At 31.9% G+C, this 24,583-nt stretch overlaps 2 protein-coding genes across 2 annotated transcripts; one reads left to right on the forward strand and one right to left on the reverse strand.

The window, feature by feature from the left end:
* Window positions 1-3,350: 3,350 nt before the first annotated feature.
* Window positions 3,351-3,788, reverse strand: LOC124840246 (uncharacterized). The gene has a single exon (XM_047316259.2). It carries the CDS (start codon window positions 3,729-3,731, stop codon window positions 3,396-3,398), a length of 336 nt encoding a protein of 111 aa, XP_047172215.1. The 5' UTR covers window positions 3,732-3,788; the 3' UTR covers window positions 3,351-3,395.
* Window positions 3,789-14,955: 11,167 nt separating this feature from the next.
* On the forward strand, window positions 14,956-24,405 carry LOC124840233 (uncharacterized). Its single transcript, XM_047316247.2, has 16 exons — window positions 14,956-15,307; window positions 16,194-16,597; window positions 16,693-16,918; window positions 16,998-17,243; window positions 17,410-17,525; window positions 18,080-18,178; window positions 18,296-18,383; window positions 18,564-18,793; window positions 20,450-20,631; window positions 20,773-20,972; window positions 21,730-22,062; window positions 22,185-22,286; window positions 22,490-22,787; window positions 23,187-23,335; window positions 23,413-23,697; window positions 24,102-24,405. Exons 2-16 carry the CDS (start codon window positions 16,299-16,301, stop codon window positions 24,312-24,314), a joined length of 3,066 nt encoding a protein of 1,021 aa, XP_047172203.1. The 5' UTR covers window positions 14,956-15,307; window positions 16,194-16,298; the 3' UTR covers window positions 24,315-24,405.
* The last annotated feature ends 178 nt before the right edge of the window (window positions 24,406-24,583 follow it).

Genomic DNA, 24,583 nt, shown 5'->3' on the forward strand with positions numbered 1-24,583 from the left:
ATAATATAAATAAATGTATTTAATTGTCTAAAGCACTCATGATTATCTAAAATACTCATTTTTTCTTTGGAACTCTTTTTTTCAATTCTCTTTTCCTTCTCTCCAAATACATTTAATGAATGCATTTAATACATTTAATGAATATAATAAATAACATTATTTGTTATTTATTATTTATTAATTATGTTAATGTGTATGTGATGTGTAAGAACATAAAAAATATTGTTTTAAAATAATGAAACAAAATATTTTAATGATAAAATAATTTAATAATATAAATAAATTTTCATAAACGCGTTTGATTGTCTAAAACAGTCATCATCTCTTTAGAACTCTTTCTTTGAGTTCTATTTTCCTTATCTATAAGAATTCTTATTCATGAATCATTTGTTTGACGATTAAGAAGTGTCTAGGAGATCACGGTAGTGAATCCTCCATTCTCTACCGATCAGTTTTTTTGATAGAGCAAGTAAGTTTTTACTTATTTTCCTTAAATTCGTAGTTTAAGACACATGTATATAAGTTTTATCGCATATGTCGTTCTTTTTTTTTAAGATTCTTGTTGATCAGTAGTCCTAAGGATTTACTTTGATCATTGTTTTGTTGTTTGTAGGTCTTTTCAAAGTTCTTTGAGTTAAGGTAAGGTATTGCACCGTAGAGAGTTGTGGTAGTTTCTCTAACCAGGTAAGGGAGGCTAGTGTTTTCTTTAAATTAAATTATGAAATATAATTTGATATTTGATAGTATGTGAGATTAATGCATGTTAATTGTTCTTAGTATTAAGTATGTTTGAATGAATGTACTTGGTTGAATGATGTTGGTGGACTTTAATGATTCTATTTGGGCTTGATTATTGTCATGAATATTAATGTTGAGAAGTTTGGGGGTGTTAAATTGGTTATGATGTTGAGAAGAAGTGGGTTAGGCTGAATTATAAGTTATTTTGGTCAAAAATGGAGATTTTGATAGGTGAATTTTAGAAGTAAGGGTTTAAGGGGAGAAACAACAATCTATGACATATTATAGGGTCATTTGAAACTTGTTGGCACCTTGAGTTAATAAAAATCTGATATAGAAATAAGTAAGAGGTAATAGAATGGTTTTATAAGGTTTTAAGTACAAATTTAGAAGTTTTGACTCGTGAGATTATAATGTAGTAGGTCTGGACTAAAGTAGAGAGTTTGAGATATGTTGTTAGATCATTTCTGACTGGTTTGGACCCTTGGATGTTAATCTTTGCATGAAAAAAAGTGGAAGTGAGTTTAGGTAAGTTAGAATAGGCAAGTTAGTGTAGGGTGTCCATTTAGGCTAAAAACATGTTTCTAAAGCATTCTTAATATCTAGGATATCATAGCCAATTGTATAGGTATAGAGAGCTGTCAAGGTCAGAAAATAGAGGTTTGTAATGTTTTAGTGTGGCGCTCAGCGACAGTTAGCGAGGCCTGAAGGCTAGATTTGTTAGACGTTTGACACTCAACTGCAAGAGGGTGGCGTTCAGACACTATAAATGCGAGAGGAATGACACTCAACGACTGAGAGGTGCTGATCAGCAACAATATACATAATATGTACTCTTTATTTTCTTTTAGAAAATTCATAATTGATCCATAATTCTTCTTCTTTATAACTCTTTAGGGATTCTTGTTCATGCTGTGTTTTTTGTGTTGTGCAAACACCCTTCACCCAAATTACTTATAAAATCATACTAAAATTGTGAACACACCTATGGAATAATATTTCTATATGTATTAAAAAATAAAATAGAAAAGTTTTACGAAACAAAATAAAAACTATTTTCTAGAATGTCTTGCACTAATAAACTTTTCATTCCATTTTATTGCACAGGATAGAAACAAAAATCTCATTCCATATTTTTAAATTGTTAAATGTTTAAAAAATTGGGATTACGAAATGAAAAAAGAGGTGCAAATAGGAAAACCTTTGAGTCCAGTCTCAACGTGTAATATAAATCAATTAAAAAGCCCAACAGAACTTCTTTAAAGGTGAAGGTCCAGAGAAACAAAAACCACGAGCGTAGCGTTCAGTTCAATCAAAATAACAGGTGAAAATTATGAAAAACAAAACCGAGTCCACTTAATTTATATATATATATATATATATATATATATATATATATATATATATATATATATATAAGTATAGTTAAATTATAAAATAAAAATATGAAACAATATATATATATATATATATTTTTTTCCTATTAAAAAATTAATATGCATTTTAAATTATTTCGAAATAGATAATAATACTATTAGACATATAAAATATTAGTTATTATAACATATATAGACATATATTAATATATACTTTTAATATTGATAAAATATATGTATGGAATTAAAACAGGTAATTAAATTGTTTAGTACGACATATCTATAGCTTGTTGACTTAATTAAGTTTAGAATATTAATAAATCTTGCATAAAAATAAGTTACATAAATAGGTTCCGAAAATAGATCCAACTTTTTGATATAGATATACAAACCTTAAAAATTATCTTATCACAAATTAGCCTCGAGTTTAGAAATTATAATATATATGTAGACGTGTTAAAGTCTAATTTCACTTCATCTAAATTTTCTTTTAGTACTCTAAAAAAAAGTCTAAAAGAAGAATAATAACAATTTTAAAGAGTTTTTTTTATTTAAATATTATTATTTTGTGTTTTTTGTTTACTACTACTATTATTATTTTACGCTTAATTGGATTGGAATGTCACATAGTTATATATATTTGTACTAAAAATAAATTACAATAAAATATTCTACGTACTATTAAATTGTATCTAAATAATAAATAATTTCAAATTATAAATATATACCAACAAGGACATTTTAAGTTGTTTTGATCGGAAGTTTTTAGCTTTACGAAACGTTGTGTTGGAACAATTACCCACGTGTATCTTTAACTACTTATGTTTGCTTTTTCATTTTCATAGTGTATTATTAGCATCTTTGTAAAGTTAACTGCACCAAGAAAATGGGAACACAATATTGAACTAACACATCACATATATGTTTACATAAAATATTCAACTGAGAAGAACTAAATATAGCAGCAATTAACACTACTGCTTTCCAAACAATAGGGACATAATTTACGTAATACACACGCAAAGCACATATTGAAACTACATGTTCAGTGACATGACTATTTCATCAGCCACATTGCATAATAATAAATAATGCAATACTAATAATATTAGTAATAATATAAATATATAAATATGCATGAACCATATATATATATATATATATATATATATATATATATATATATATATATATATATATATATATATATATATATATATATATATATATATATATATATATATAATCATTTTATATCTGCAGGAGAATAATGATATACACCTATGGCCTTGTGGCACCATTGTTAGAAGCTTGCTTTGGTGTAGGGGAAGAATGACCAGCACCAGGGCTGTGACCAGGATCCGTTGGTCGGAAATCATCGATCCATTTGTCATCACGACCAGCATTATTCGGAGAATCTAACGTTGCTTTTGTTGCTATTGCGACGTTTTCAATCATGCGGCGCCGCCACAGGAGATTAATGTTGTCTTCCACTGCAGCCATTCCCATCACGTGCTCCTTTTTCAGTGCCCTCGCCTCAGCTGAAGCAATTCCATTGAGATAAACCAAGCATAGAAGAACGCAAGTGATCATGAACACGTGCTTCAAATTGGCCATTGTGCTGTGAAAAGTGAGAGAGGTTCTGTTGTGTTGTAGAGTTGTTTTAGATTCGAATTGGTTGCAAAATGTTGTGTGTGAAGGTCTTTATTTATAGGCCATTAGGGTTTCCGTATATTGTTATAATATTAATTAGTGATGTAATTATTTTTAATGTGAACGTAGGAAAATATGTGGTGAGAATATTCATAAAATGTAAACTTTTACATCATTATGTTCCCTCAAGATTCTTTCTCTTTAGCAATGGCGAATCTTCTAACTTTGGTTACCCCACTTTTTTGCCAACATACGTATTCAATTCAATCTATTTGCATTGTTCGATTGAAGTTTACTTGTTCATACTATCAAATTATGTGAAATATTGTGTATGTTAGCAAATATAATTTATATTACATTTTGAATATATATTTTATTTTTTGAAATTGTAAATTTTGAATATCTAAAAGTAATTGGCCTTGATAAAATTTTAAAACATTAATATAACCTTGAAATGAATAAAGAAATATAATTTAAGCGTACATATATAGTTAGGAATGTAAGGAGAATATACTTTAATTGACTAGATACTTTCTCTTTTGGTGCTAGAGTATCTTCCAGTACAACTCTTCCTCTTTTGAATACTCTTTTGCATGACGTGCTCTAAATATTTTAAAAAGTCTTGTGCAATTAAGTGGAGTTTGATTCTATGACCTAGCTTTTACAATTAAGTTTAAGTGAAAAATAATTAAGTATATTTTTAATCTTTAAAAAGACAAGAAAATTTTAATTTTAATCATATAGATTTTATTTTTATACTCCAAAAATTTAAAATAAATATTTCCAATCCTTAAATTGGTTTTAGTTTACGTAAAATACCTTTTTTTAATCTTTCTCGATTTGAAATTACAACTTTTTTTTATCTATAACACTTATTTTAAGGTGAAAAAAAATAATATTTATTTTAAAAAATTTTAAAATAAAGTATTATACCAAAGATCCTAATAACTTAAAGAAAATATCTCAATTTCATTTTCATTTAAAATATAAGCAATTAAGAATGTCATATAACACTAGATAAAAAAACAAATAATTTATTAGAAAGATCATAGTTTTTTTTATAGTGAATAGAAATATATATGGTAAGGTAATTAAAAATCTAAAATATTGATTCATTAAAAATGTCATCCATTTATATAACACATCTATAGTCAAAACATATGTATCTCCAATATGAAACTATAATTTGATATTGATCCGATAAAACATAGAATAATAAATTTTACTTGAATAAACTTTAATATAACAATGATATAAAATTAATATGTAAGGTAAAGTTTACTTTCATTTATATACTATCCTAATTTGATTTTATATATAGAGATACAAAATCTTTTTGAAGAATTAATGAAATTAATTCTTACATTAATAAAGTGTAGAAAATATAAAAAGGAAATTATAATAAAGAATATAAAAGAAAATGGTTTACCATGAATAGTGTGGGACAACACTACATAAAACCCACTTTGGAATAGTCTGATGAGACGTTTCTGGTGAGAATGAACTTGACACTCCAAATTGTTGGCAGCCATAGCAAAGTTGGAGACAGTGAGAAGAGAGAGTGAAGTTGTGATTGGAAGTAACTATGTCATTCATCACACTTCACGTGTTATTGCCGCCCAAGTGAACAAGTGTATTGAAGTGTCCTACCACACTTTCAACAAGTTTATTTCAACATCCATTTTCTAATTTCGCTCGTTAACTATTCAAAATGCCAATCTCACGACTCTCTCTATTATGGTACATCTTAGTGGTATTTCGATTCCCCCATCTAATTTCTCTTCCTCCACTCACTCCACTACTAAACCCTACGTCAAGAAAAAACACAACAACAACGAGCAACCAATGCAAAACCACAATTTCCACTAGTTTCTACTAAAATGATGAACAATCCTATTCATATTGTTGGAATAGGCGTTCACGTACGTTTAATGTTGAATCGTGATGATTTAGGTTAATTTGTCTTATTACAAGATATTTAGTATACGGAAAAAGAATGTGCATAAACCACAGTTTTCAAAAGGAATTTGCTCACTGAGAGATATAACCAATGTGGGAACTATTGGAAATTCAAGTGTAAGTCCAAGTCTCACATTGAATATAAATGAAAAATTAGAACAATATATAAAGATGAAAGAGACCCATTAACCTATTGTCTTAAGGTTTTGGGTAAAGAGTGATGTTGATCTCTTGTATAATGGGCTGAGATGTTATTGGTGTTTATGTAACCCATAAGAAATATCTTTCTCGATATACCCAACCGTGGTACCAGATGGTTTGTCTTGATGACTTGCTCAAAGGATTTCACATGTTTAAAATATTTAAATTTTCTAATCAAATTTATTTTGATACGTTTATAATTTTATGTACCTAGATTATATAGTTTAAATATTTTTTTCTACGAAATTTCATACTAAAAACAAATTATTTATCGGATATATGGTGATTAATCTTACCAATATTAATGGACGAATTAAAATCAAAATGTTAATGTTGACATTGTACAAATAAAATTTGTTTGTGTTAGTGGGATTGGTAATCATAATTCATTTCTATAATTGTTAATATCACGGTTATTAATTAATTATGATGACGTAAATACACTTCTCTAGTTGACTGTTAATTATGCATTATGAGAGAATCTAACTAAAGATTTGTGGGGAACCAATTTGACCAAAGCATCTTCTGCTGGAGAGCTTACGTAGAGGAAGTTATTAATTAGTAAAACTCGTCACCTTGATTTTGTCGAGCACTAATAGTTAATGCCCTAACTCAAGTCCATCATAAATTTTTTATTTTTCTTTTGGGTCAATATTAAAGAAATGTGGGAAGAGTTTGATGCTCTTGAGTTCATGATAAATTCTTCTTTAGATTATTTAATTGATTTGAAGTAGAACTTCGTTATAATTAGAAACTGAAAAATTAAAAGTAAAAAGAAATAGATAAAGCATCATAAATTATAGCTTAGATGAAAATGAAGGACAGTCAGCAGAATATATTTAGATTATTCACCCAAACATCTTCAATTATTTTGTGGCATAAATAAAAGTTTAATTTTGACTTACAAATAATTACCGAGTCAATTAATATTTTTTACTAAATTTAAATTTAAATTCCTTTTCAATTCGTGATTGAGGTTTTCTATTAATTTTCACTATTTACAATTTTAGAAAATCTTCTCTTATATACTTATATATTGAGCTTCTTACAATTTTTTTATAGGTAAATAATTTACTTGTCAATGGTATTTCTTATTAAATGGGTGGTGAACAAGGTCACACTGGTGCAACGGAGGGCTATTGTCTCGATTGTTTTGGGTTTATGACCGCAATTCCTGAATCGAGGTATATACAGGCGAGACAAAAATGGGTAACCTTTTTGTCTCGGTTCTGAACCGAGGCAGTATGTGTGGATCTTTTGCCTTGGTTGGTTTCGAACCGAGGTGGTAGATGCCTTTTTTTATTTTATTTTTTTTCAGAAAATGGGGACTTTTTGCTTTTCAAAATATTTTCTTTTTCTTTTTTATCTGGGACAACGAAGGAGGCGACGAAACAGCCAAAGGCGGCAACGAACAATCGAAGGTGACGGCGAATGGCCGAAGGTGACGATGAACGGCCGAAGACGGTTACAAACAGCCGGTGGCGACGACGTACGACCAAAGGCGGCAACAGACAACGTAGTTCGCACGAGAGAAGTAGAGACAACGACAACGACCGGTGGCGGAGGCAGCGGCGGCGAGGATGGTGGTGGTAAGAAGGTTGTGGAAAGGGAGAATGAGAGAGAATGAAAGGTCTAAAATTTAAAAATCGAGGAAGCTATTACCTTGGTTAAGTAGACAACCGAGGTAATAAGACTCTACTCTCTCGGTTCTAAAGACAACCAAGGCGTAAACCTTTTAGAAAAAATTTAAAAAAAATTATAAATGGCAAAATTTAAAGATATTTCTAACTATAGACATCTGTTCGTGCTTAAACCGAGGCATAAAGGCCTTATGACGTTAGTTCAAATGGAACCGAGAAAGTAGAGGTTGACAAAATTGATTTGAAATGTTCAGATACAGAGGTTGCCAACTTTTGGCAGGACATACTGCCTCGGTTATGCACGGAAGCGAGGTAGTAGGCCTAGTTTGAAAAGACTGGCAAGTGAAAAGGCTGATTTATAGAGGAAAAACAGAGTTTTTTTCCTTGGTTGGTCAGAGAACCGAGGCAGTATACCCCTTAGGCATCGGTTCCAATTGAACTGAGACATATAGTTTCACAAAAATTATAAAATTGCTACCGCGTTTTGATATGTTTAGATTTTTTTGAAACCGAAGTGTAATGTGCGAGTTAAAAACCTTTACTTGTGTCATAAATTTAGTATTTGAATTTTATAAGGCTTCTCTATTAAAACATACTAATATGACATAAAATTTAAAATCTTGATCATAAGAATAAAGAGAATTCTCTTGAAACCCAAATAACCAAATAAAATAAAACATTAATTAGAGAGCGATTCACACTCTCATTAACCTGCCAAAAACAGGTTAAATTTTTTGATGTAGTCATTTTTATTTATTTTATATATGCACAATAAATATTAGAAGTATATTAAATGTTTTCTAAATTGATTAATAATGTCTTTACGATAAGTTAAAATAGTTCTTACTTAATTAATCTATGAAGTTACTATATATTATAATTAATAACTACAACTTAATTTAAAATACAATATTATTATTATTATTATATATATTATTTTTAATTATTTTTATTTTTATTTTTAACTTAAAAAAAGTTGGCCAACAAATTAGACGTACGGACAGGGCAAAACGTATTAGTTGGTTAAAAAATTTAATCGAACTCGTCAATTATTGCAAGTTTACATATCAAAATTCACATGCTATTATATTAAAGTAAAAGTAATAAAAATATGAAAAAAAAATTATATAATATAACGGATTTCACTAACACACACACACAAAAAGAAAAATAATAATACGTCATATGATAACTCTCTCTGATAATTAGTTGTATTTTTTAAAATAGCTATTGTAATGAATGGTCTTACCCTACATTATAAAATCATTTAAAAAATATGCGATACTATTGATACATTATTGAAATTATCTTAAATAAATGGACATGCCACTACAGTTCCTTTAGAATATTCTTCCCCTAGTCCTCCCAGTCTCTAGAAATGCTATAAAAGTGTAAGCTATTTTACCAAAATGCGCACCAAAACCAAAAACGAAAACTAAATGGTAGGAAAAGCTGTAAGCACTATGAACCCCACTAGGATCTTGTGGGGTTGAGAATGAATATATGAGGATTTTTCTCTCAGAAAGCAAAATTGTTAGATGCATATATATAGTCAAATGAATATGATGAATTGAGTTTACTTTGAAGGTGGTTTTTCCGTCGATTAAAGGACACATGAGACGTTGATGGAGAGTTGGGGTTGGTTCCTGAAACTGGGGGAAGTTCGTTTACCACCGAATAGAGTGGACGTGAGTGCCACCAAAGATCACCGTTTCATGTTTGTGCTGTCAAATCATTATACAACATCAATGAGTTTATAGAGATGCTAGGGTCAGGGCAACGCAAAGCAACCATAGTGAGATTCATGAAATTCTACTTACTTATAAATTATCTTCACTTAATTCTTCATACATTTCTTCTTCAATGGATTTGTTATATATATATATATATATATATGTTTTTTTTATAAAAAAACATGTATTAACAAAGGTCATATGTCAAAAGCATAAAAAATTCGTTAATAATAATTTTTTTTTGATAGATTACTGATAGATCCAAATCCATCAGTAATATTTAGACGAAATCTTATATTTTTCAATAATAACCGATAGATTTTTTTATATTTATCGACAAAAAATTTGTCAGTAATTATAAAAAGATTTATCCATCGATAAACACAAAAAAGTCCATCGATAAATATACCGTTCTGGTTCATCTTCTTTCTCTATTCTCTTCTTCTATTTTCTCAGTTTTCATTTTTTATCAATCTTCCTTATTCTTAAACCAAAATAAAAACTCAATTCATTCCAAAACCAAAATTAAAGACTAAACATAGGTACCCTAATTGTTTTAAAAATCCTAAAATTAGAAAAAATCCCCAATCTTTTTTTCGGACAACCATATTTTATTCATCTCCAATGGCACACCACATCACAATCATGCCGGTGTTCTCAAAGCAACCATATTTTCTTAATCTCCAACGGCACACCACACCACAATCATGTCGGTGTTCTCGAAACAACCATATTTTCCTCATCTCTAACGACACACTACGTCACAATCATATTTTCTTCATCTCGTAGTGCAGACGTCCTCCCTCTATCATTTGCGGTGTTTCTATCTGTTTGATGGAAAAGATGGCAACGTGCAACACTGCTCCGAGTGGTTCTCCTCCGTCAAAATTCCTTATAACTACGATAGCCTGAGCTGAAATGGGAGAAGCGTGGGAAGAAGATGACTACCAAAGAGAGAATGGACAAAGATGAGATAAATGGCTCTTTAGAAGAGAGAAAACAAAATGAAGAAAGTGTCTCGTGAGAGAGAGAGAAAATATAACTTGGTTCGCGGAGAGAGAGAAAGAAAAAATGGGCGGGTATTTTACTACACTTTTTAGCGATGGATTTACCAACGAATTTTGTTCGTCGATAATTACCGAAAGATTTTGTCTGTTGATAATTACCGAATGATTCACTGAAAGATTTGTTCATCAATAATTGTCGAAGGATTTACTAACGAAATTTTCCGTTAAGTGAAATGTGAATTACCGACAAATTTATCGACAAATTCTTTTCATCGGTAAGTGAAATGTGCATTACCAAAGGAAAATATATGTCAGTAATATATCCGTTAGTAAATTTAAATTTTCGATAAATTTATTTCCGTTAATAAAATTTCTCCTGTAATTTCGTGAATTTTTGTAGTGAGCAACAAAATATTAAATAAATATAAAATAATATTTGGGAACATCCTCACCTTTTGCAAGATTAAAGAAACATTATATAATTAAGTATTGGTAGAAATTGAAGATTATCAAAATACTCTTAGTTATTAAAGTAATATAAAATGATAATTATTAATGTTATATTTAATTATAAAAATTAAAAATTAAAAATTAAAAATAATTAATAAAATTAATTTTTAAATGTAAAAAAATTATAATTTAGTAAAATTAATTTATTTTTAAATGTCACCAAATCTCACCATAAAAATGAGTCACCAAATTAAATTTTAAAATGTAAAAAAATTAAATTTATTAAAAGATTTAACATATGGATTTTTTTTTATTTCAGTCTTAATTTGTTGATAAAAAACAATGCATACGTATGGAAGTGGGATTTGGATCTTTATATGAATAAAAATATTTTAATAGTAATTAACATCCTTAAATTAAAATTACATAAAGCTAGTATTTTTTTTCTTCGTTCTAACATGAATAAAAACACAAACAGGCACACCTACGGTGGTTTTAATGTTAAAAATTTGTCATGATTTTTTTTATTGGATTATGCACAAATAATCCTTCGCTCTCCATTGCTGGGATATGAAGGGGGAGCGGGAGCTGGAGGCAAGTTTCGCAAACGCCCCTTTCGCGGCAGGATCCAAACGACGTCGTACGATCGTCCCCTAACCTCACTCAGAAACCCTAACAGGAACAACAACAACAACAATGGTTGATTTTCCAAGTTTCTTGATCCCACTTAGAGGTTAATCACTCACAACGCTCACTCTCTTCTCCTCCCTTTTCCGCAAGCGCCTTCCTCCTCCGCATGCTTTAGGGGCACTTCAGATAAATTGCATTCCATCTCTCCAAATCTCACTGCAGCTTGCAGTTGAGTGAACAGTACGGGAATCCTGCGTTTCCCTTCAAATCTGTCTGCACATTTCTCTTCAACCGAACGGGTAAAAATTTTAAATCATCGCTCTCTCCAACTTTCGTAAACAGTAATTTCGCTCCAAGTGACCACGGTGGAAATGAAGAATCCGTGGTAGGCCTGATCGGATTAGGTCGGGTGACCCGTTTTGACACCTCTAATTAATTGTTAACTTATTTACGAGCTACATGTAATTTATTTTTATAAATGAACTATTATAAAAATTTATATCATAAATCTTATTATCCTTTAAGTTTATGTAAATGACATGTTATATATAAGTTGTATCGGCAGAAAGAAAGACAATCTTTTCGACCAAACATTTATAAAAAAATTGTGTGTACACTAGTACAAAAACAGCATATAGTGTTACGCGTTTAACGTCCAACCACTGAATAGCCAACGTTAAAAATGATCGTTGGTATTTTTGTAAATAAATGCAATTATTAAACGTCGTTTAAAATTATAATTCGCCGTAAGACGATATAAATGTTTAATGTCTCAGCGTTAGACGTCAAAATGCCAGTGAATTCAATAAAAATTTGAGCGGGAGATTGACAATTCATTCACTTTATCTTAGCGCGCAAGACCCTCTTCTCTGCTCAAACTTTTCTCGAACGAAGTTTGATGACCATCACATGTAATCTTTCTTTCATTTGATACAAATGCATGTTAATTAACTACTTTAGGTATGATTTTCATTTGTTTTCACCGATTATTTTCGTGTTTTTGTCCTTCATATGGGCATTTTGTTTTCTCTCTCATTGGTGGCAACACGTGGCAACACTTTATTCCGATGAACTCACCTTTTAAAGGTTAGTTTTCGTTTTCGTTTTGAAGAACTTATTTGTTGAACTTGTTTGTTGTTTTTTTTTGTTGAATTTGCTTGTTGTTGTTTGGTTGAACTTGTTTGTTGTTGTTTGATTCAACCTGTTTTTTTGTTGGCTTAATACCTCTTTTGGTCCTCTTTAGGGGGGCAATGTTCAAGTCCGTCCTAACTTTTTTAAAAAGTTCAATGTGGTCCCAACTTGTGAAAAAAGTGTGTAATTAAATCCTTTTTGGTTACGGTGTTAATATTTTAACGGTCCAAGTGCCCTCCTGGACAAAACATAATGAGGTGTCCACCTTTTGTGATTGCGTGGCACTGGAAAGTTAAATGACATGTTCAGCGAGAGAGAGGAATCTGTGCGAGAAGAGGGAGATTGCGAGGCTAACGAGCTCTTCGACGAAGTGAAGAACGTGTTTGGCAGTTGTTGCGGAGAGACGATGGAGCTCGTCCCGAGTGGTGATGCGTTGTGTGTCATCTCCGACGATGGCAGTGGAATGGATAGCGGCCCAAATCTTGCAATTTGGGATTAGGGTTTTCGAATTTGAGTTTTTGTTTGATCTGAGTTTGGGTTCCTTTGAGAGCTAGAATCCCGACTGTAGAGCTGCGATCGTTGGGGCAGGTGGCTACAGTGTCGTAGGCCCTGGCGGCTTCCTCTACAGTGAAGCAACCCCAAAGACGCTAGCAGATGCCTCTGAAATGGAGTTTCCTTCTTGTTTTGGAGAAAATGGGGTTCAGGTTGCTGACTCATCCTCATCAAACACCACAAGAGCGGCTCAAAATGTTGTCACGTGTGTGTACCAGTGCAAATTAAGACGCCGTTCATGTTTGATCATGGTCTCCTAGACCAAAACTCTGATGGGTCAAGGCTTGAGCGTGGGAATTGATGATTTGGGAAATCATTGTCTCTGCAAGGTTGAGATAAAGCCATTGCTATTCTCAAAGAGAAAAGGGTCCAAGAATTTGGAGGTCCAATCTGGTAAAATTGATATCTTTTGGGATTTGAGTTGTGCCAAGTTTGGTTTCGGGCTTGAGCGCTGGAGGAGTTCTACTTAGCGGTGGTGTTCAACAATTTAAAACTTTCTAATTGAATATATACCATGCCCATTGGATTCAATATTACATTCATGTGAATTAAAATTCTTATGAATGATTACATTTTGTTAGAGAGTGAGAATTATTCTGAAGAATATTTATAAAAACCACTAATTTATTTGTATAATAAATAATCTAATAAAAATATGGTATATTTAGTAGAATTTATATCTTTACTTGATAACTTAGTTTCTGACCTCCATGGTAACGGTTTTCTTGAAAATCTGATTAAAATTCATATTATCAGCAAATAAATTTCTTTCTAAATTCAAAATTCAATATGTTGAACTTTATTCTTCGCAGTTCTATTTTGTTCAATATATTTAGCCATGTCATGTCCAATGATTTGAAATATATAAATGACATTAGGCGATCCAATACAACAACACAACAAAAGTTGAGTTCACAATTTCAGGGTGAATACTGTAATAAATACTTTTGTAGGTGAAATTATAGTATAATTTAAAGTGGTCAATTATTATTAACTTTTTTCTATAATCACGTGTTGCAATATTCCTTCAACTTAATTTAAAATAATCTATCTATTATAGTAAATAGTTTTTACAAAAAATATATGTTTTAATGTTACATATTTCATTACTTTAAAATAATTAAAATATTTTATACTTTAAGTTATGTTACTTTTGTTAATTGAACCTCCGTCAGTTTTTTGGTTTCTGAATCTACCGATCTGGGCTTGGGCTGGCCCAGGACAAAATCAAAATAAAATAATAAGGACTCTGTTTGGGGATTCTATTTTGCATTTTTTATTATTATTGACTATTAATTCTCTTTATTTAGTCTTTTGTTTTAATTTTTATATTTTATTCTATACTTTTTTGTTTAGTGACGTGAAAAACTGTCACAAAATGAAGACACAAAGACTAAGACGTAAGCAAATTCCTTATTTTAATGAGTTGTAAACCGAAAGTTGGTATACATAGTAGACTAAGGGTGTGGTTTGAATAATTGCAAAAATTAAATTATTTTAATAATAAATAATTTGTATAATCATTTTTATTATAGTAAATAATACTTAAAATCAATTTTTTTTAAATAAGTTTGATAAAAACGATGTGAGGAAATTCATTTTCGTTTGATAGAATAAAAATTAAAGTATGAGATAAACAAATGTGCATATGGGTTGATAATCCTTGGATTGTGATTTAGGTCTTCTAATACAAGATTTGGGCTAAAGGCCCAAATGGAAAATGTTAACCGTCCTACAAGTTGCAGAAAGCATTACAGTAATTAATAGGACGGTGGTGATGGGAGAAGGAAAACGCAATACGTAAGTTGTGACTTTGCGAGAGAGACGCGGAACGAAGCCGCAGAAACTTTGAATGGAAAGTGTGATTGATTTTGGGAAAACCAAGCCAAACAATGTGTTATATTGTACTTCCAGCTTATCCCAAATAAATACAAATTAAATTAAAATAATAAATAATCGCGGTTGGCGTGTCCAATGTGTAAAATTAAAAAGTAGCTTGGTTTCGCGGCGTGTTTGGGGTCAACGTGCAATTAACGGTTTTTAAGAGAATATGCCGTTGATGTTCCTCGCAGACATTCTCAGATGCCAAGTGGGTCTGAGTGAGAAACAGAGAAAGATAGAGATAGAGATAGATAGATAGACGCACCTGTTAAGTTTTCTTCTCTTTCATTTATTTCTGTTGCACGCTCTTCTCCTGTGATCTTTTTTCCATTTCTCTCTCTCTCTCGCCATTCAAGGTACCTCTTCTTTCTCTCTTTCTCTCTTTCTCTCTCTAATGATTTTCCGTCGTTCAAAGATTGGAACGTCGCTTGCAATTGATTATCTCTGCAACTTCTCTTCCAAAGATTTCGTTCATTGTTGCTTTTCCTCGAATAGCTTTTTCTTAGCGTCGTATATTTGTGGCTTGAATATTCTGTTACCTGTTTTGTTGCTTTATTTGGCTGCTTTGCCGCAATCTTGTACGATAAAGAAAACGATAGCGGAGGAAATAAGAAAGAAGGAAGAAAAACAGAGAGAGAGAGAGAGAGATATTGAGATTAGGGCTTCGTTCTCTCTTACCTAATTTGATTCGTTCAACTATATATAAACTATTCGGAGAAGTTCAGTTAACTGCTTGATAAGGTTGATTTCGTGGTTTTCGTAACTCTTAGTTCGCGTTTTGCCTGTTCGTGTCGTTGATTTGATATCGATGACTTCGGTTAGGGTTCTGCGCATGTGCTGAGATCATATGAGAAGCGTGAAGTTCATGCACGTGTGAGAATGTTTGAATATGGAAGTGCGATGGAATTCAAATGAATTATTATTAGGAAAAAATGAAGGAAGGGTAAAAGAAGAAGGATGGGTGGCGAAGACGTGAGGCAGAGTTTGTCGTGGTGGTGAACGAGAATGAATTGGTTTGTTGTTGAAACAAGAAAACGGCAATTCACAGCTTTTGCTTTTTGTTTTTTCACTTAGTTTTTAATGCTTTTGTTCAGCGTCTCATGCTTGGTCGTTATGCCATTACTTGAATGAACATTTAATTGCTTATTGAATGGTTTTATTGTTCCTCTTGATGTTGATGGTGTGGTTACCTTTTTGCAACGAATACTGATATTACTGCCTTTTTTTAAACTTTTGGTGCAGGATTCTGTTCGTGCAGCTCTCTATGGTTTTCTGGAGCTCCTAAAGTGAACTTCATTGCTAGAAATTTGATACATAATATTAGATTTTTTTAAAAATTTAATTGGAATGGGCTCTAGCAAGCAGTCTGCTCGTATTCTTGATACGTTGAAAATGGAGAGGGTTAGAACTATTTTAACCCACACTTATCCATACCCTCACGAGCATTCCCGCCATGCTGTAATTGCTGTTGTTATCGGTTGCCTCTTTTTCATCTCATCTGACAATATACATACTCTTGTAGAAAAATTAGACAACAATGTTAAATGGTGGTCTATGTATGCCTGCTTGTTTGGGTTCTTTTATTTCTTTTCATCACCATTTATACACAAGACTTTCAAACCGAGCTATTCAAATTTCAGTCGATGGTGAGTTTCTTTGGTAGCCATTTGTGTATATGCTATTATGTAACTTTATGAAACATTTTATAGAATTAGAAATAATTAGGCCTCCATTTGTGCAGGTACATAGCTTGGATTTTAGTGGCAGCTGTGTATCATCTTCCTAGCTTTCAGTCAATGGGAGTGGATATGAGGATGAACCTATCTTTGTTTTTGACCATATATCTCTCTTCCATCTTGTTTCTTTTTGTCTTCCACATTATATTTCTTGGCCTCTGGTATATTGGCTTTGTTTCACGTGTAGCTGGAAAGAGACCAGAGATCTTGACCATTCTCCAAAACTGTGCAGTAAGTTTTTGGAGATGATTGTTTGTGTCCTTTGAAGTTGCAATATTGTTCTAATGCTATTTCTTTTAATGAATAATAGGTACTTAGCGTGGCCTGCTGTGTATTTTACAGTCACTGTGGTAACCGTGCCATGCAAAGAGAGAGAACGCTTTACCAAAAAAATTCTAACTGGTTTTCTTTCTGGAAGAAAGGGGATGGGAACACTTGGCTTGCAAAGTTTCTTCGGATGAATGAATTGAAAGACCAGGTTTGCTCATCTTGGTTTGCTCCAGTTGGTTCTGCGAGTGATTATCCTCTCTTGTCAAAATGGGTTATTTATGGCGAGGTACTTATAATAATATAATTATTTGATTATAAAGTCTGCAGCCTTAATTTATATATGTTTATATATATATATATATATATATATATATATATATAATATATATATATATATGTATTAATGTGTGTTACACAAAAGTTATGATGCCAAAATTATTTTTATGTATTAGATAGCTTGCAATGGATCTTGTCATGGTTCATCAGATGAAATTTCTCCCATTTACTCACTTTGGGCTACATTTATTGGGCTTTACATTGCAAACTATGTGGTGGAGAGATCAACAGGGTGAGTTGATTTTATGATGTGCTAAACTTTCTTATCTTCCTGCTTGTAGTACGTTTAATGTTTTAAATTGTTCAAAGTATACATTTTTTCTGATATTAAATTTCAATGGAAATTACAGACATGAAATAACAATTTTATTTGCATACTCAAATCAACAAATGATGTCAGTTTTTATTCTTGGCAGACGACTGCTGTTCAACATTTTATGAAAATTTTCATCTGTTTCTTGTAAGTTTTTTCACTTGAGCAAACAGTCTTTTTTCTTCTATTCATCCATCCAAACATATTTTTCAGAAAAAAAAAGTTAAGTTTTCTTATGTACTAGCTGTTTTGGTAATTTAGTTATTTTATTTTTGTAATGCTATTATATTCTAGATCATATTTATTTTCCCTGCACAAATAGATGTGCAAAGGGTCCATGAGACTTGGTGCAACAGTCTTAATGACTGAAATATAGCTGGTATCATATTTTCAAATTACATTTATTGAGTATCAACTGTTTTCACCCATTGTTTTTCTTAATTTATTCGTTTATATGTCTGAAAAACCGTCAGGTGGGCTCTTACTCACCCATTATCTGTTAAAGAATATGAGAAGTTGAAGAAGAAGCAAATGAAGCCTGACTTTTTAGACATGGTTCCTTGGTACTCTGGGTATGTACGTATTTGTAAAATACCTTTACTCCAGTTATTTTTTTAAAATTTTATTTCTTTCAAAGAGGGTGTTGAAGGTTGTCTTGAATGTGTGGTTACACTTGCTAAATGATGCAGAACATCTGCTGATTTATTCAAAACTGTTTTTGATCTCCTCGTATCAGTGACTGTCTTCGTTGGGCGTTTTGACATGCGCATGATGCAGGTAACAATATTATTGGCAAAACTAAGTAAATGGTAATTACTAACTTCCGAGCATTAGACACAAATTAGTCAACTATCCTCCTACGATATGAAGAAGTTTGCTTATGTTCATCCTTGGTCTTGTTGCTGGAATTTCATTTTGCTTATATGTCAGTAGTAACGAGTCTATTTTCGTTGACAGGCAGCAATGAGTAGGGTTAGTGATGGAAATCAAAACGATGACCTTCTATATGATCATTTTAGTGAGAAGGAAGATTTTTGGTTTGACTTTATGGCTGATACTGGTGATGGTGGGAACTCATCTTATGCTGTTGCACGACTACTTGCCAAGCCTTTCATTCGAACACTGAAAGATGATGCTGAGCTTACCTTACCACGTGGAGACTTGCTACTTATTGGGGGTGATCTTGCGTAAGTTGGCTGCACTCATTATTGTAAATTGTGGCTATTATCACATGATTTGGTCAATTATGATTTCTTAGCTTCTTTGGAATGATAAGTTGACACCATTTAATGCCATGGTTCTTGATTGAGAATTTTAGATACCAAGGTCTGAAGTTAAATCATGAAAATTGAAATTCCAGGTCTTCTTTATTTCATATATTTATGCTGAGGGCTACCAACCAGATGCAATATCATGTCCATTTATATTACCCGTCAACTACTTTTTAATTAAGTAATGGCGTACAGATTGAATGCAAATGTGTCTTGTTTGGTTTTGTTTTTTTAAATGTTTATACTGGATGTGTTACATGCGATCAAACTTGTGAATATCATCTTAAGCTTATGGACCATGATTTTTCAATATCCCATAACTGCTTCCTTCCTTTTTAAAGACTCTAGTTTGGTACTACTAATTTCAGGTCTTAGCATGCTTTGATATTGATTACTGGTTTCCTACTTCATGGACTGGTTACTCAGGGGTATAAAGATGTAAAGGAGTTATTTTGAACAAAATATTTTATGTTTGAGCTTGTCCTGTGAAAAGAGAGAGACAGAGAGGATTGTTCAAGTGTGGCTAATTTATCTAAGTCTTGGCTCACATTACGTTATTTTTTCCCCTTTACATGAATAGATGTTTATTTAATTTTAGTATTTAGTAGACACCTTTACACTAGGTGAAGTAAAAATAGAAATAAAATGTAGTTGGTTTAGATGTGTTTTAACCTCTGAAATGAATAGATTTTGATTCTAGATGCAGTTAAAATTTTCCATTTTTTGGTCTATCTGGAATTAGAAATCATTATTTTTTTTATTCCTAGTATATTGTGACGCGTGTTTACTCCTCATTTGTTGAGTAAAAGGTTGAGTAATCATCCTAGGTGACACTTCTAAATTTTTTTCAAGATCCCTAAAATAAATGTTACTTATCTAAGCTTAAAACGAATGTCGGAGACCAAAGTAGTGATTTCAAAGTTTAGAATTATAAAAATACTTTGCATAGACTAAACATTTACTCATTTTATAAGAACCAAAAATAACTATTTCAAAATTTTTAGAGGGATTAAAAAAAGATGACTTGAGACTGGAATGAAATTTTTAATGATGAAAATGATAATATTTCTAGTTATAAAATATGAATCTTGATGAAAATGATAGATATGAGACAATTATATATATATATATATATATATATATATATATATATATTTTTTTTTTTTTTTATTTATTTTTTTTTTATTTTTTTTTTCTTTCTGGTAAATGAAATAAATAACATCACAATCATGGGCTGTTAATGTCAATTATGCAAATTTTAAGCTGGCTCATTTAAATAATGGTACACAACTTTAAGCTTGGGTTGTTTGTTTTAGCTTGTTAAATGAGCTTGATTGTGCATTTAAAAAGGTGGAATTGAATAATTCATGCATAATTTACTCATTTATAACCCGTACTAGTGGGGCTTAAATAATATATGGTAGATTTCCTATGTTTGAAAGGTCAGCTTAGATAAAAACTGATTTTTTTCTTTGAAGTGTCATTTAAAGTTGTAACTAGTAATCTCAATGTTCTATATCTATATTTATTTCCTTGAATTACTTATTTTTTAATTCTTTTTTTCTGTTGTAGGTATCCAAATCCATCAGCATTCACATATGAAAGGCGTCTTTTTGTTCCTTTTGAGTGTGCTCTTCAACCTCCTCCATGGTATAAAGCAGAGCAGATAGCTGTGAACAAGCCGGAGGTACCCTATGGAGCTCCATTGAAACAGTACAATGGACCTCAGTGTTTTGTTATTCCTGGAAACCATGGTTAGTTTTAGCTCCTTCATTGGGCCTTACCAATTACATGCGTTATTTTTCAAGGAGATATTTGTTTTTGTTGTTTTGCCTCATCTCACTTTTTCCTCATGCCAATGTGGTTAATAAATGATAAAATTGTTTTCTTCTCAGACTGGTTTGATGGACTCCAGACCTTCATGAGGTATATATGTCATAGAAATTGGTTAGGTGGATGGCTCATGCCCCAGAAGAAGAGTTATTTTGCTTTGCAACTCCCTAAACGGTGGTGGGTTTTTGGGCTCGATCTAGCTCTTCATGGTGACATTGATGTGTACCAATTCAAGTTCTTTTCAGAATTGATAACGGAGAAAGTAAATATCCTGCCTATTTTATCTATAGTCTCTTCATTTCTATGAAATTGTGAAGTTATATCATTAATGCTTTTGTTCCCATGTTTTTATAAGGAACTGTGCAGTATGCTTTTATTGTTGGATGGAATCATTTTAGGATGTGATTATATAATTATAGATAGTAGTACTTGCGAATAAAGTGTTGCGAATAGTAGTACTTGCGAATAGTAGTACTAGCTTAGAAATCTGGGGAAATAATCTCATTTTTCAAAACTCTCAAGCAATTTGTTTAAGTAATCGGGTTTCTTCATAATAGCTTGAACCTACACTAAACTTTAACACCCAGACTGTTCCATTCATTCGTTGAACTGTATTTTTTGTAATCTTGTTATATTTTAGAAGTGTCTCCAAGTGTTTTTCATGGCCACGTGATTTTCTTTAACATACTGTTTGCCTTTAGACTATTAAAGTAAATGTCAGCTATCAATCTGATTGACCACCACATCTATTGTGACCATCTTTTTTATCATGGTTCGAGAGGATGATGACTCTGCAATCATTCTTAACTCGTGAACCTAATTGGATCATCAACTGGAATTGGAAAGATGTTACTGGAAAGAATATGTCACATCTAATTGGATCATTATAACTCTATCTTTGGCTGTTGTCCCGGTGTTTTTGTTCTTTGTATTCACTGTTTGTCTTTAGACTATTAAAGTAATTGTCAGCAATCAATCTGATTGACCACAACATCTACTGTGACCGTTTTTTTGTCTAGGTTCAAGAGGATGACTCTGTGATCCTTATAACTCATGAACCTAATTGGATCACTGACTGGTATTGGAATGATGTTACTGGAAAGAATATTTCACATCTGATTTGTGATTATTTGAAAGGAAGATGTAAGCTTCGAATGGCTGGGGACTTGCATCATTACATGCGTCATTCTCATGTAAAGTCAAATGGGCCTGTACATGTACATCATCTTCTCGTTAATGGTTGTGGTGGAGCATTTCTACATCCTACCCATGTTTTCAGTAAATTTAACAAGCTTCACGGTGTCACCTACGAGTGCAAAGCTGCATATCCTTCATTTGAAGATTCGAGCAGGGTATGTAGAATGTTAACTAACTTGTCTATCCCTGTTTATATATATATATATATATATATGTATGTATGTGTGTGTGTATGTTTATTTTACTAGCACATTATATATTTTTATATTTGATGCAGATTGCATTGGGAAACATTCTAAAATTTCGAAAGAAGAACTGGCAATTTGATTTTATTGGTGGCATTATATATTTTGTGCTAGTCTTTTCAATGTTTCCACAAGTAAGTTCCTCCATATCTTTGTTATTTATAGTTTTATTTTTATGCTTTCAATTTGATGTCAAATTATAATTGAGATGTGAATTCTTGTTTTTCCCCTTTGGCCCATAGAGTAATTGGAGATTAGCATTTTGCTTATCTGTTAAGGTACAGTCATTGGTTACTATTTGCTAAAGACACGATTGTTTTCTGTACTTGTTTTCTAGTGTGAGCTGAATCACATCCTCCAAGATGATACATTTTCTGGCCACATAAAGAGTTTCCTTGGTACTGTGTGGAATGGATTTATTTATATTCTGCAGCACTCATGTGTGTCACTAGCGGGAGTTATACTGTTACTATTTGCGGCATATTCTTTTGTTCCACCCAAATTGTCACGGAAGAAACGAGCAATAATTGGAGTTCTGCATGTTTCTGCTCACCTTGCTGCGGCACTAATTCTTATGTTGCTTCTTGAAATAGGCGTTGAAATATGCATCCAGCATGACTTGCTGGCAACTTCAGGTTTGGTTTTTCTATATGATGATATAAACTTTGGTAACTTGTTACACTCAAGTTGTTAAATAATTTATTTTAGCTTAATTACTGTAGATTCTTTGTTTCACAAAATTTCAACTCTGTAATTCACATCATATTGACATATCCATAAGGGCATGTTTCATTGCTTATATTTCAATGCTGGAAGCTAGATTCAATGTATAACTAACTGCTGGACCATAGATCTGGTGGTATTGATAAAACTCTTTATTTAGTGAGTTTTGATCAAGATCCTGTGTGACTATTTGCTATTGCTCATCATAAATATATTATGGAAAAGGATTTCAATACTTTGTAAATTGTGTCTGTGTGATGATGATATTTGGGTTGTAATGTCTGAGTTATTTTTTTTGGCGTGTAATCCAGGGTATCACACTTTATATCAGTGGTATAGATCAGTGGAAAGTGAGCACTTCCCCGATCCAACTGGACTCAGAGCTCGAATTGAACAATGGACATTTGGACTTTATCCGGCATGTATCAAGTATTTAATGTCTGCTTTTGATGTGCCAGAGGTGAAAAAATTCGCTGTATTATTTTATTTTTGACTTTTCTTGAAACGGACCCTGTCACATAGAGATTATTTTCTCAGGTCATGGCAGTCTCTCGGAGCAATATTTGCAAGAACGGATTAGAATCTCTTTCCAGGGGGGGTGCTGTAATATATTACGCTTCTGTCTTCCTTTATTTTTGGGTATTTTCGACCCCTGTTGTTTCCTTGGTGTTTGGGAGCTACTTATACATTTGCATCAACTGGCTTCACTTACACTTTGATGAAGCCTTTTCGTCTCTTCGAATAGCTAATTATAAATCATTCACTCGATTTCACATCAATTATGATGGTGATCTTGAAGTTTATACTCTGGCTGTTGATAAGGTAGGAAGTCATCACTTATTCAACTATTATTCGGTAACGCTTTTCTTTCTCTTGTAAGACTGTTACTTTTGGCTCAATCATTTACACCCCTTCTCTTCTGCCGGAGAACCTTTCAATAATAATAATAATAATAATATTAATAATAAATTTAAGAAAATTGAGTATGCATTTGTTAAATAATTTCCTTTGTGTAGTGAAAAGTTGTGCATATTTCTAGTCAAAAGAGACATGCATAGCAACTGTTCTTTCTTCGAAATTAATGATGAAAGCTTCAGGTGCCTAACTATCTTTGGGAGTTTTGAGAAGAAAGAAATTGAATTTCATAACTATCATGTTTGGCTGCGGTGCTGGATTTGATTTTTTTTTTTTGTTTCTTATTCAGTGTTAACATTTTCAATGTGTAGGTTCCAAAGGAATGGAAACTTGATCCGGAATGGGACGGAGAGGCGAAACATCCACAAGAGTTGAGTCATTTTAGAAGGTTTCCGAGCAAATGGAGGGCAGTCACCGCTCACCAGGATCCAGTACATTCAGTCAGAATTGTTGACCATTTCGTTATTCATCGGACTGAAAACATTGACTGTGATACTACTACATCTAACGGGCCAGTTCAATAATATGATTTGTTGATTTGGTTATCCCATTTGTAACATTATTTAGGAAGCAATTTGAAGTAATGAAAGAAAGAAAAGAATGGTAGTGTCTGCATATTTGTTTCATTCATCTATTACTTCAATGGCTCTATTGGTCTTATGCAGTCGCTGACGAGGGTGCCGCTGAGCGTCCCACGTGGTAATCTTTAATTCTATTTAAGTTGGTAAACTAGACGTATTCAAATGTCTAATCGTGGAAAAGAGTATGACTCAAATTAGGTAAAGCTGAATTA

The sequence above is a fragment of the Vigna umbellata genome, chromosome 1 (genome assembly GCF_029865625.1).
Source record: "Vigna umbellata cultivar VRB3 chromosome 1, Vumbellata_1.0, whole genome shotgun sequence".
Classification (NCBI taxonomy): domain Eukaryota; kingdom Viridiplantae; phylum Streptophyta; class Magnoliopsida; order Fabales; family Fabaceae; genus Vigna; species Vigna umbellata.